At 39.8% G+C, this 13367-nt stretch overlaps 1 protein-coding gene across 1 annotated transcript in view; it reads right to left on the minus strand.

Moving 5' to 3' along the window:
- LOC122864804 (dolichyl-diphosphooligosaccharide--protein glycosyltransferase subunit STT3B) overlaps positions 1-13367 on the minus strand; it is an 80735-nt gene that overhangs the window by 32550 nt on the left and 34818 nt on the right. The window contains exons 2-3 of the mRNA XM_044172486.1: positions 9798-9906; positions 3089-3376 (exon numbers count right to left, since the gene is read on the minus strand). Of these exons, the coding sequence (XP_044028421.1) occupies positions 3089-3376; positions 9798-9906 (397 nt within the window). The remainder of the gene's footprint in view (positions 1-3088; positions 3377-9797; positions 9907-13367) is intronic.

Here is a 13367-nt window from a genome sequence, read left to right on the forward strand (position 1 = left end):
TTTGCATTTTTCTGTACATGTACGTATAATGTACATAATGTATATTTCCTAAGTATGTTTGGCTCCCAAATATGCACTGTATGTTTGAGGATGCCAGCTCTCCCAGTGAGTAGCACTATCAGCTGTTTGGTTTCACACTGCTGAGCTGGTGCACAGACACACAGCCAGTCGTGTTGTATTGCGACTTAAATTGTAAACACAACGGGCGTGTTCAGCCAGCCACCTGGACACCAATGCCAGATCAGTGACAGTGAGCGAGTTCAAAAAAGGGCCATACAGCTGTCCGCAAGCACACTTGAGCCTAGTGACTCATATTACCTTTAAACCACATGTAGAGATGCATCTATGCACGATTTGAGAAAGTGATATAAACTGGGATGGCTGAATCCTTGGACAGATAAAAAAGGTCCCTTCCAACCCGGCAGCAACTGTACTGCCAAGCTTGCAACGCTGTGACAAACAGCAGCGAGGCATGGCATGACGAAATACCTGCATCAGTACTTCTATGCAGATCAAGAGTTTTGCAGCATCTACAACTATGTTTCATTTGAAGGCCCTTATAGAGACATCTTTAAGCACACACAGGCGATGTGAACATCAAGTGATAAAAGATTGATTTCCATGTTTACTAAGTAAACATCTGTGATGATCATGTCTTGCAGTAACTGACTCAACCAAACTATCAGCTAGGAAAGAGCATTTATCCTGAATGCTGATGAGCAACATTGTATGGCCTCCAAATACAGGTCTGCATAAATGTGGGACTCCTTCAGGTCTTGCACTGTTTTTAGCAGTGAGGGTATTTTGTCCTTTGCCAAAGTGAACTGAGCAGCAGGAGCGATGCAAAGAAGAAGACACAACGGAGCTTTAGCAACGACTAAACCGATGAAAGCAATAGGTGTTGGTATTTGGATTTCTTTTGTCATTTTTGTTCTTACTGTTTGTCTAATGTATAGTTTAAAGCCAGATAGATAATGACTAATGACAGTGTTAACTACATAGCATCAAAACCAGAGGCCAGTCAATATCATGCTTACATTCGCAGCCAAGCATTAAGGCTAAATGATTTCAAATTATATTAAATTGTACAGTGATTCTTTCACTGATTCACGCGTGTTTGGGAGTAGGCCTTGCAGATGGCAGCAGTTTTAATAATTAAGGCCTGTGCAAGCAGCTACTTGCAAATATCAAATATCATTTTCATCTTTTGCTTGATCACTTTTACATTGATAAAATCTACAATATTAAATTTTTACTCACTTTAAACTGCCAAATTAATGTGAAACATGCTCCTGTGCAGGTGTGAAATTCTTTCAGTGCTGACTGTAATTTCTTCATTGTAACCTGTTACCTTTATATTATATCACTGCAGTCTACAGGAACATGAGGCAATTTTGTTGATAGAAAATCATTTTATAGGCTCCATGAGATGACATTGTATAAATAAGAAGTATGCCTACAGAGCTCTAATGACAGGCAGTAATTTTTATGCATTTAGAGTATCTGCAGTTTTCCTCCAGCAATCCTCTCTAGCCTCAGTAGCAGAAACAAGGTTACCTTTAACGGTTCTAATATCATGCACTGCCCACATCTTTTCATTTCAATCTTATGTTCTTCATGACAGAAGAACACAAATGTTAGAAATCCATGTCCAGAGCTGCCGGCATGCACAGTTCTCTTACCCTCCCCCTCTCTCCCTCTCCTGCCAAATGAATAAATATCATTGTAAATGTAATATGTTAAAAGTATCAGCAGCATAATTCATTCATTTATTTATACTATATTATTTTCATTTACAATCTCAACCTTCACCTCTTTAATGTCAGGAGAAACCTGGTTTAACAGAAGAAGCTGATCCATTTTCATTAAGCTGGTTATCTGGAAATATTGAGTTCTTTTCTAAGTCAAGTTTCCTTTCCACATTTTCATTTTCACATAAAGCCTGGTCTTGCATTATCATTTTTATTCTGAGTTTTAAAGTAAAAAAACAACCATGTAACACTGAACGGATACAGCTCAATACAGAGTGAAAAACTCCTCAATGCTTGTCAAGGTCAATTCCAATAACAACAAAAAAGAAGATGCTGATAAAATTGTTTGCAAAGCAGAGCTCTTCAATTTCTCTCTCTCTCTCTCACACACACACACACACACACACACACTCATAGAAAGATATCTGCAGGGCTATAAGGTAGCTGCTGATGCAACTGAAAAGAGTGGACAGACTGAGGTACAGTGAAAAGCTGTTCAAGACATCTTCCAGCTTGAAAAGCGCCTTCCTTCCACCTGCTGTGGAATACCATTTCAAAAATGATTTGCACTGTTGTTCCTGCCAGCATCCAAGCTGTATTCAAACATTTTCTCCTCATCTGTGGAATTGCTTTGTTCGGTCAAGGTCTACCTTGCAGAAACAAGGATAACCTGGACAAATTGTGTTTTAATCACTGGAGGAAAATTATTTTTTGTTACATACAAAATAAATCTCAACTTGCTGAACAGAATGATGGAGCAAATTCAACAAGGTCAGCTTCCCTGAGGGGGACAACACAACCTGCTGTGTTCACTTCGTGTATTTTAGGAAAGGAAGGTAAATTGTGAGGGGGGCTATTCAACCTTTAACCCGAGATCTTTTCAATTCTACTCTTAAAAGGTCATCTTGTTGTGAAGGTTTTACAGTGCAGCAAGCTGTTTCCCGGGCTCCACATGGTCGGCAAATATGCCCAGTGTGCCTTTCAAGGTTCTGGATAAATAATTCAACATCTGAGGCCGAGTAAGGCTACTTTTGTGGCTACATAAAGCCTGTCCCCTAAACATGAACAAAAGACTGAGCACTCACTATTGGAGTAGAAATTTTGACATATCTTTTTCAGCTAAAACAGATTTAAAAGCTGACCAAGAGTGAGCACATGATCAGGCTTTATTCTGATTTCTCACAAAGAAGAAGTTTAAAGTGTCATATGACCACCAGTGTATAATGACCACGATGTGTACATCCACATTACAATTACATGTTCGCCTATATTACATTTTCATGTACAGTAAGATTCTTCCTTATTGCACCTTTGCATCAATTGACCGGTGTACATACCCAGAGGTAGTAGGTGAATTGCAGGGCGAAGATGGCGATACCCTCGTTGTCGAAAGAGCCAGCGACAGAGCGGGAGATATAGCCTGGGACGATGGCAATGAAGCAGGCCGCCAGCAGTCCTGCACCCTGGTTCCATAGTTCCCGTGTCAGCAGGAAGGTGGAGATGGCAGTCAGGCCGCTGAACACCGGTGCCAGAAAGACACACACGTCACGGATGTGGACCGTGATGTGGAGCAGGTTGAGCACGTAGTGGATGAGGCCAGCAGTCACCATTAACCCAGGGTATACCTGAGTGAGGGGGCAGAAAGAGAGAGATCAGTTATGAGAACCAAAAAAAAAAAAAAAAAATTGTTTTAAAAAGGCTGGGAGGGATGATAGGGACAGAAAGGAAAAGAATGTGAGACACAAGTAGAGCAATGAGTGTAACGATTAGTCAATTAATCGATTGACAGAAAATTAATCAGCAACTTTTCAACCAGTTTCTTAAATGTGAGAATTCGCAGCTTTTCCTTGTCTTAACATTATTGTTAAATGAATATCTTTGGGTTTTGAACTATTGGTCGGGGCTCTAGAAAATTGTTTGGAGTATTTTTCATTGTTTTCTGATGTTTCGTAGACCAAACCACTAATCAATTGATCAAGAAAATAATTGGCAGGTTTGTAAATCATAAAAAATTATCTTTTGTTGCAGCCCTAGACATAAGCAATGGTTGGTTGAGTGAAAGGCAAGATGAGAGAGAAAGCCTGAAAGGTACCAAGAGGGAAAAATATTTTAGACGGAGATAAGAAAAATTCATAGCATTAAAAACAGGAGGAAAGTGGAAGATTACAAGCTGCATTAATTATTAATACACTTTACTGATTGACACACAGGCTTTTATTTATACTAACAAACACTTTAGAGCAAATAGAATACATTACATTCTAAGCTAATATGTCATAACAAATGCTCCATGCCTCATCCAGTTGTTACTGTACACCAATAAAACTCAAGTCAACTAAATCTGCCTTAAGACTTGGACCATCGCTGGGCACTGCCATGTGGTGATGCAACTAATTATAACATTATCAATTAATCAATTATATCAATTAATTGTACAGCTAAGTGATTAATCATTTGGCTTTTTAAAAGTTAAAAAATAATGAAAAATGCTTGGAAATCACAATTTCCCAGAGCCAAAGCTGAACTCTTAGTCACAAAAAAAGCTATTCTAACAGTCCAACACAGAAATATATTCAATTTACAAGTATGTAAAATAGCAGAAGTTTGACATATTTTGCTTAATAAATGAATTAAACAATTAGTCTATTACCAAAAACTGTTGCCATGTATGATGTTCAGCCTCCACTCAACTGGGGTGTGAGTAGGCCTCATGGCCCTGTCTTGTTTTGAGAACAGATCCAATTATGCCCCTGTGCAGTACACTAGCTGTCTGAAGTAAAAAGCGAGGCTGTGTTTAACGTGAGAGTGATGTCCCTGATGTGTGTTCACTGTAGCCGCAGTCCATGCACTTTGCTTTGCCGCTAATAAACTCAGGTCTTCACGTCTCTAATTAGCCGATGCCTAGAAGACCTAAGCTTCGTCAACCAATCTACTTCAATGAAAATCAACCATGGCTTTGCTCTCAGCTCTGAGGATTGGACTCTGTCTAACGGAGCGGCAACTGGCCATTTACAAAACTACTCTTGTAAATGTTAGCCATTTTGAACTCTGTGGTAGGGCCCAGGTCTCAAAAACATTACAGAGATGATTGAGATTGTTCTACATAGCCAAGTCCATTCTGCATTGAGATTTGGCTTAATGGAAAAAAATCTTTGTGCATAATTTATCAACATTTTTCTCTAAATCAGCATTAAAGAATGCATTACATAGTTTGTTCATTATGAAAATATCATCAACTAGAACTGACAAAAGCTGTTACCAAAAATGCACCTGGGTTATTGTCCTTATGGCAACAAAGAGTGGTTTATTGGCTTGACAGCCCACTGTTGTTATGGACTGTCACATTAAAAAAGCCTTCCTTCCTTATCTATGGCTCAGGAGAAAGAGCAACTGACAGTCGTCCTCTGGGGAATGGAGGGAGGGTGCGAGTGAAAAGGGAAATAAAAAGGGAGAGGGCAGCTGGCCTATTCAGAAAGGCACTAAAGTGTCACATTAACTGATATCAGCTCTTCTATCCTCCAAACGGTGTGACCCATCTGAGTGCTTAGAGACTTAACGCTATCATACACAATTAATGAGGACTGTCAGGATCATCTGTTTGATTTTGAACTTAAAAAAGGGGGGGAGGGATAAGGGCGGGAGCAAAGAATGGAGGCATAGTGGAGGTGATATAAGACAGCGAGACATTAGAGAAAGGCAGAGGCAGACAGCAGAGGAGAGATGATGAAAGATAGAGGGAGAGAGGTTGGAGAGACAGAGTAAGAAAAGTGAACTATAGTGGCTGAAAGGAGAGAAAGGGTGTGTTAAACGGAGTGCAGGCGGGTAAAAGGTTGAACACAACAGACAAGAGTCTCGGTCACCGCTGTCAGGTAGAGCAAAGGTGGTTTTATGAATTCCATCTGGAGCCAGAAGGGTCACAGACCACCACTCCCCCATGAGAAAGGAGACTGACATTGATAAAATGTCAAGACAGGTTTTTGAAAACAAGGAGGGAATGTAACTTTGTAATTCATAAACTATTTTTCAAAACAATTGTGCCTGCATTGTGGGCTATGAAACAGACTGTGCCAATGTGAGATGAACCCAGCACTTGTCCACACCCCTACATGTTTAAAAGCATAGGCTTGATGCAAATAAGAGCTCTCACTCATTCATTTCAGGATTTTGAATGTAGTGTGGGAGTAAACTAAATGCCCTTCTTCCCTGAAGCCTGTCTATGTTCAGAAAATTCTAATCTATCTCAGTCATGCAAACAAGGGGGATTTTGACAATTAGCCTACACAGTAAATGAGTGAGTGGCTTTCTGTTACTCCAGCTACCATCATGGTGCCCTTGAGCAAGGCATCAGATTATTCTGGCAACCAATCCCACTTCAGCCTCTCACATAAAGAGATCTCCTCTATGCATCAATTCCTATATCTTGCTCCAGATGGCATAGATTTGCATGTTATTGGAAGACATTGCATTTAGTATGGAAAACAGAATGACCCATCTACCTGCTATCGAAATGCCTGTGAATGCCTGCCCTATAAGGCAGAATGTGACTTACCATCTGGCATTAAACTTCTTCCAAGTCAAATGTTTTGCAGACCTAGCCTGTTGAAGGACAAGGCTGGCAAAATTCTATATATTTTATTGTCAACAAATGCAAACAAAAACCAATACATTAGTCCATCTCTAAATATTTTCTGACCCTATCCTGTCTGTGGGTAAAAAAAACTATATAAAATATATAGTTTCATTTTTTAAAAAGCCAAAGTAATTTCCAACAATAGCTGGGCACAGTGTCCGAAATTAACTTTTTGACTCACCGGTCAAGGGGACTGGTAGATGAAAAAAATCCACCAGCCAAGCATATTTTTTACCGGCCAAAATTATAAATTGCCTTTTTGTGTCACATATATATTCGTTTCAGTACATTTCATTGAGATAATAAGATATTATTATACAGCGGGCCCGTAAATGACACCAAAATGCAGTAGAGACTCTCAGCATAGTTTGTTATCACATGACTATTTTGGTACAAACATTTACCCGCCAGTGTGGCAGATAGCCTACAGAGATTTACTTGCCAAACGTAAAATCTACCTGCATTTGACGCTTGGCGGGTGTTAATTCACTAACACCCCTGTGTTAGTCAAACACAGGAGTAAATAATGCTTTTGTGGGGGACTATTTTCAGCTGTGGATTAATACACATTTGGTGAGCTAGTGAGTATTTGGGACCAACTCAAAATCAACCATAATGCCCTTGATCATGAAACCAAAAGGTAACCCATTGGTTCCAGCACACTGTACATTAGTTAATTCCAATATGAATAGTATCATCCCTTGACATTTTTAAAATGACAAATGAAACACGTGTATTGTAACTTGTCTTAGTGACACTGGTGTGATAACAATCATCCCAGTTCAAATAATAACACATGAATACGATAATTGCTCAGTAATTGCTAAGAGACAGTGCAAGACATATCCTGGCCAAGCAATTAATCCACAAATTATACCCACTGAAATCACACTATTTGTAACTGCTCAGCTTAACACTTCTAAGAGAAGGACATCAGAAATCATATCGGCTGAGCTACTTTTACTTTTTAACCTGTTTTTGTTTTAAAGGCATTTTATTAATTGTATATTGTTCTTATTGTGTGTGTTTTTATGCTAGCTATGGTATTAAACGTTTTACTTATTTTGCGTATAATAAAGCTGTTTGAGATCAAAGCAAATTGTCAGTCTTAACTGAGTGGACCATAAAGTTTAATCAGAAATAAATGTAAGACCTTACAGCAGAAAATGGACGTTCAGAGCAACAGAGTTAATATTCAAAAAGGGAAACGATTTACAGATAGAAGCCGGATAGAAGTTATACATTACACCAATGCTCATCACAGCACCTATTGTCTTCCCACCTCGTAAAAAACCCGAGCTCTGATACAGCAGAAGCTCTCGTATGTCCTCTATTTGCAGATTGGTCTAGCTTGAGGGTAAATTAAAACATTTAAAGTAATGTTCAACTGGAAAATGAAATCAAAATTTAGTTTCACATAAAAGTAACAGAAGACATCAGCACAACTCGCTATAATGTTCTTCAAATGAACCATGGGTGAATTACTTAGTGATTTGTTGTTTTTCACTCATACATTCATGAAATGTCAATACCAGTGTACCAGGGGAAAAGATGTGAGCTGTGTATGCTTATTGGTATGCAGAAGACAGGGATCTTGTAAATGTCATGAAAATGAATCTAAAACTATACGCCTTCCAATTCCGATTACCAGTCTAATCAGTTTCAGCTTCCACCCTGTGCCTACAAGGCCTAACCCAAGTATCCATGTACTGTAACAGAACCAGCACATTCATTATTAAAAGTTAGGCCTGTCATATGCAATTACCAGTAGCTGATGCTAATTGCCTATAACAGACGAATGCTGACGGATGGGTTTTGGATTCCAATTCCTAGTGTCTCTTATGCAGTAGTGAATACCATATTGAAACATCGGCATGTAGCGTGAATACAGTTCCTGCTCTGCACCATCTGCTTGGTGCTGTAATGATAACGGTATCTGATAGCAATGCAAAACATTAACATGCCTCGCTGTCTCAACTGTGCAGAGGAACTCTCCAATCAGCCTGCAGGACTGAGTTTACACTGCACAGAGACAGGAAGAAAGAGTAAGAGAAAGAGTCACACTACAGGCACCTAGGGCCAGGCTCTATCGCAGCTTCTCAGCTGGCCCCAATAGTGGAAACATGTTGGGAGACATTTCCACATTTATTTGGCACTGAGGACCTGGATTATTTAGTTGTGATGCACCATTAGCTAGTGCAATTACAGCTCAGAGTGCAAAACCTGGTGGATCCATGAAGCTTGGTCAAAAGAAAGAAGGCAGGTGGGGTTGTTAAAGAGGAGAGGGAGATGGATAGGCCAAAGGTATTTTACTCACACAGGCCTCACAGTTCACAGTATACAGGGCTGAGAAGATGAGGTTGGGAGAAGAGATGCACAGAGGAGGGGAGGCGTGGGGAAATGGGAGATAAATTGCATGGAATCAACACATATTTTTCACTGAACAATTGTTGCTGCTGGTAAACAGGGTGGCCATGGCAGACGAGGGGAATCTGTCAAGATAACAACTCACTGTTGCTGTTGGATTGTGACTTAAATCCATGCTGCCCGGCTTATAGGGATCTATGGTATCCCTGCACTGCCTTTCCTAACCCCAGATAACCCCATGCTACCCCCCTGATCAGATTCCCAAACCACGTCAACTGGCTCTTTTTAAAAAACAAAAGAGCTGTGGTTCTATGCCCAGATGTTTCTTTGTGTCTGAGCTCCTCACCCCATCCCAAAGGGTGACCCCAGAAACCTTACATAGTAAAACTCCTTGAAGCAGCTTGAATTTGTCATCTCATTATTTCAGTCACTACCCAGTGCTCATGACTACAGGTGAGAGATCATCTACTAAATCCAGAGATTAGCTCCCTCCATTGTCAAATACAACACCCAGGTGACTGGTGATACCATACCAAGTTGCCTGTCGATCTCAGGCTCCATCTTACCCTCACTCATGAACAAGATCCCAAGTTACTTGTACTCCTTCACCTGAGCCAGCAACTTGCTCCCAAACTGAAGGAGGCAATTTCGCAGAGTAGCATGGCCTCAGACTGAGTTGCTGACTCTCATAACCCATTGCTTTGGTCTGATACAAAGCAAGCCAGTTCACACCGGAGGTCACAGTCTGATTACGTGCTACATCATCAGCAAAATGTAGCAATGCAATCTTGAGATAAAGGCTGAGCACAATGTCTTCCAAAAACATCTCTGACTTATTCCTGTGGATACATACACATCTCTCATTCTGGCAAACAATTCAAACTTTAGAAATCTTTAAGGGTAACACATTTTAATTATTTATTTTCCTTTACTTCACAAGAACGTTGTCTGTAAGTAAATCTGTATTCCTCTAAAGACCCCCTAGAATTGAGCAATTAAGCAAAACATGTAAAACATGGCTGACTGCTTCAATTTGAGGAGAAACTTACTGTGCCACCAACGATCCTGCCCAAGGGGTACCAGGCCCTTTCATCAAACCAGTTGAGGAACTCGTAGAAGCCATTTGTGGTGAGATGGTGCGTTGATCTGTAGTTGAACCTGAAGCAACAGAAGAAAAACAGAAGAGGGCTGGCTGAGTATAAGGCAAAATAAACAACCACACACAGAGAAGGAACATCTATTTCCATTTATAGACCATATTTTGCCAAAATGTTACAGCTGTTGACAGACCAAAAAACACTTACTCTAGGAAAGAATAGGTTATTTTATTTCTGAATTTTCTGAAGGCGGGCTGAATGGGTAAGCTGCAGAGACTTTGCCATGTTAGAATAGGGAAGATAAAGCCTCCATTCACTATGTGAGCCTTTGTGCTGATCCCAATAACTTTCAGCCAGCCCTCGGTAAAAAAAAAATGGAGTGATGAAGGGCTCTCACACATACTGTGGCATTTTTAAGAACAAAGCCTACTTATTGTACAGAAAATTCCAACTACTGGCATGTGCTGGGGTAACAAAGGTGTATAATGGGTCTGGGGTTGGAACAGAGAAATAACGACCAAAAACAGAAACAAAAAGAGAATAAATTAGGAGTGTATTGGTACGTGTATTCCTCCCAGACAGTTAAAGGACGTTCAGTATGCGACTTCCTCAGTTTGGTACGCCCTGTGACCCAAACAATTACGGTCAAAATAGTCTATTTACATCTACTACTCACATGTGCGGAACATTAATTCTAAAGCTCCAGTTTTACCCAGAAAGTTTTGGCAATGCACCAGTTGTTGTCTATCAGTGTAGTCAGCTTTGCCTGGTTAGCCAGGTTAGTCAAGCCCATGTAGTGTTGCTGCCTCCGAATGACAAACACAAATGAAAGACCAGAGCTGAGGATCTGGAGGATTTAGATCCAATGTATGGGAGCATTACGGTTTCCCGGTTAGTTACAGAGAAAATGAAAAAAAACAATTAGTGTCAAACTGTATACCGACATTGTTCAATTGAAGTCGGGTATGTCTGTGGAAAAACTTCAAACATGACATTTACGAGTCCTTATCCCCACAGCGTTCAGGAAGCCTCTCACTGCAGATTTGGACCGTGCCAAAGTATAATTAATGCTATAGGAGTGTTTTTCGCTGTGGATACAAAATTTAAGTCTGTATTTTAGTCAGTGGTTGTGCTTGTCCTGTATAAACAAGCACAAGCTGCAGTTGTTCAGGAATTATGATGGAGCATTGCTGACATTTGTGTTATTTATTTTTTCCTGCTGACAATGCTGAGAGTGCCTTAACTGTAACTTACAGTAAGAATTATGGCCCATGAGCCACTGTTTTCAAAATAAATGACAAAAATGTTATTTTCTGCATTTTTTTGTTGTTATGTACCGAGGTACCCCTAGAATAAATACAGAATAATACTGCAAAAAGGCCTTGATTCACACTGTAGCTGTGGTAAATCGAGGGGTTGGAACACTGTCAAGCAGCAGAACGGAAGAGCTGACACTGTTGAGAAGATTGCTGCCAAAGAGATCGAAGCAAGTGTTCAGTACATTTTCAGAGGAACCTTCTTCGCTGCACAGCTTATTAACGTGGGCTGCTTTATGGTATGTTCAGAGGCCCTTACAGGGTTCAACGTTAAGTTTTTTACAAAATTGTTATATTTATTAGCAGTTAGTTAATTGTCATGTTTAATCTTTATAAATAATAAAGTAAATTATCAGAACAAGGACTCAGTGTGTCATAGATGCAAAGCAACAAACATTATTGCATATCAAAGATGGTATGACAGTCCCCCCCTTCCCCTAGAGATGGTCTCGCTAACTGTGAGTGAGTGAGAGATAAATGACCAAAATACACTTTGACTTTACCCACCGCCATTTTCTCGTGAGTAGGGATGGGTATCGTTAGGATTTTATTGATACTACTATTTGTATCGGTGCTCTTATTGATTTGGCTCTTTATCGATACTTTATCGGTTCTTTTTCATTACTAAATAATTGCTTTTTTTTAATATATATATTATATGAAAAAAGAATATATTTAGAACAGGATTAGAATTTAAATTTTAAATATAACTAAATGTTTCTAGAGCAGCAACAGTAATGTTTACAACAGCAAAGTCACAAGGCCTATATAAACTCAATATCTCACTGGAAACAAATCTAAAATGTCAGTAAAAAAATCATATTCCTGACATCAAAATACTGAGTGATGTCTGTGTTCTTCATTCCTTTTAAACATCAGTCCTTCCTCCTGTCCTCTGTCCTCCTCCCTCTGCTGCTGATGTCATTCACTGCTGGTAGAGAGAGGAGGGGCTGGTTTGTCTCAGCCAACAGCTAAGTTTACAAGAATTTGCCAAATTTTAAGATTAACAGTTAGACTACATACAGACAGCTTCATTTTAGCTTACTTGTTAGCTAGCTTGCTGTGCTTGTGGAGGCGAAAACATGAGACTGCAGACAGAGCAGATTAAAATATTGCTTTCTACATGTTTACATGTTTATGCTTGTTGAACAGGTGTATTGATAAAATATTGCTTTTTACTCGCAAAGGTTTTTTTGCACTTTATAGTTGTCGTCAACTCGAGTAACCTCCACCGTGGGCTGTCTGATCTGCTGGCCGCGCTCCGTGTGTCAGTGTGTGTGTGGAGGAGCTCAGCCCGACACAGACAGCAGGAGAGGCTGCAGCAAGCGTGATAATACTATGGTCTTTGATGATTTAGCCCCGGGCCCGTTTAATACCAGGTTTCAGTACCCATCCCTACTCGAGAGTGCCCGATCGATATGTGCAACTCTCAACAGAGATAGCTTCATCCATCATCAGCTCCGAAAAAATGTGTTTTTTTTTTGTTTTTTTTTACCATAAGTTGCTAGATTTGCTTGCCCGATGTGGCATTTTACTTGCCCGGGCAATCCTTATTGTTGAGCCCTGCCATATACCTCATGTAAGACACTTTATGCATAGAGAACCTATGGCAAGGCACAGACAGACAATTATGTCTTTTGACTGTCTTTAATAGAGATGTATACCAGAGAGAACAGGAGATATCATCTGTGTGTCTAATCAGCTTGTTTACACACTAGAGAGGTTCTTTGATTCAGACAATATTGACAGTTAACAAACAAGGTAAGGTTATAGTGAGGAGCCTAAAATGCCACAAAACAAAGTCATGTTTGTGTGTGATTTAGTTTGAACAACCTTAATTTATTTGCACTCCGCACCATTGCACTAATTGTCTTACTGTTTACAATGTTACTGTTTTTTGTACTATTGCACATAGTAGCTTAATGTTTGTCTACCTTGTTGAGCTTGTTTTTAGACATTTGTCTATTTCTGCTTATGTACATAGAGAGCAATGAAAAACAGGAGTCAAATTCCTCATATGTGTACACATACATGGCCAATAAAGCTGATTCTGATTTTGTGTTTATCTTCACTCCAAATGCTTTCCCAAGACCATACATGCATGCGTGGCTGTTGTGCTGCAGTGATAGCAGGTTGAGGAGCCTCAAAATGCTCATGCTGTGGATTTCCAATTTACAGTTTCAAGTTTACAGTTGTGTAACAGTAT

Source organism: Siniperca chuatsi, linkage group LG17 (assembly GCF_020085105.1).
Source record: "Siniperca chuatsi isolate FFG_IHB_CAS linkage group LG17, ASM2008510v1, whole genome shotgun sequence".
Lineage (NCBI taxonomy): Eukaryota > Metazoa > Chordata > Actinopteri > Centrarchiformes > Sinipercidae > Siniperca > Siniperca chuatsi.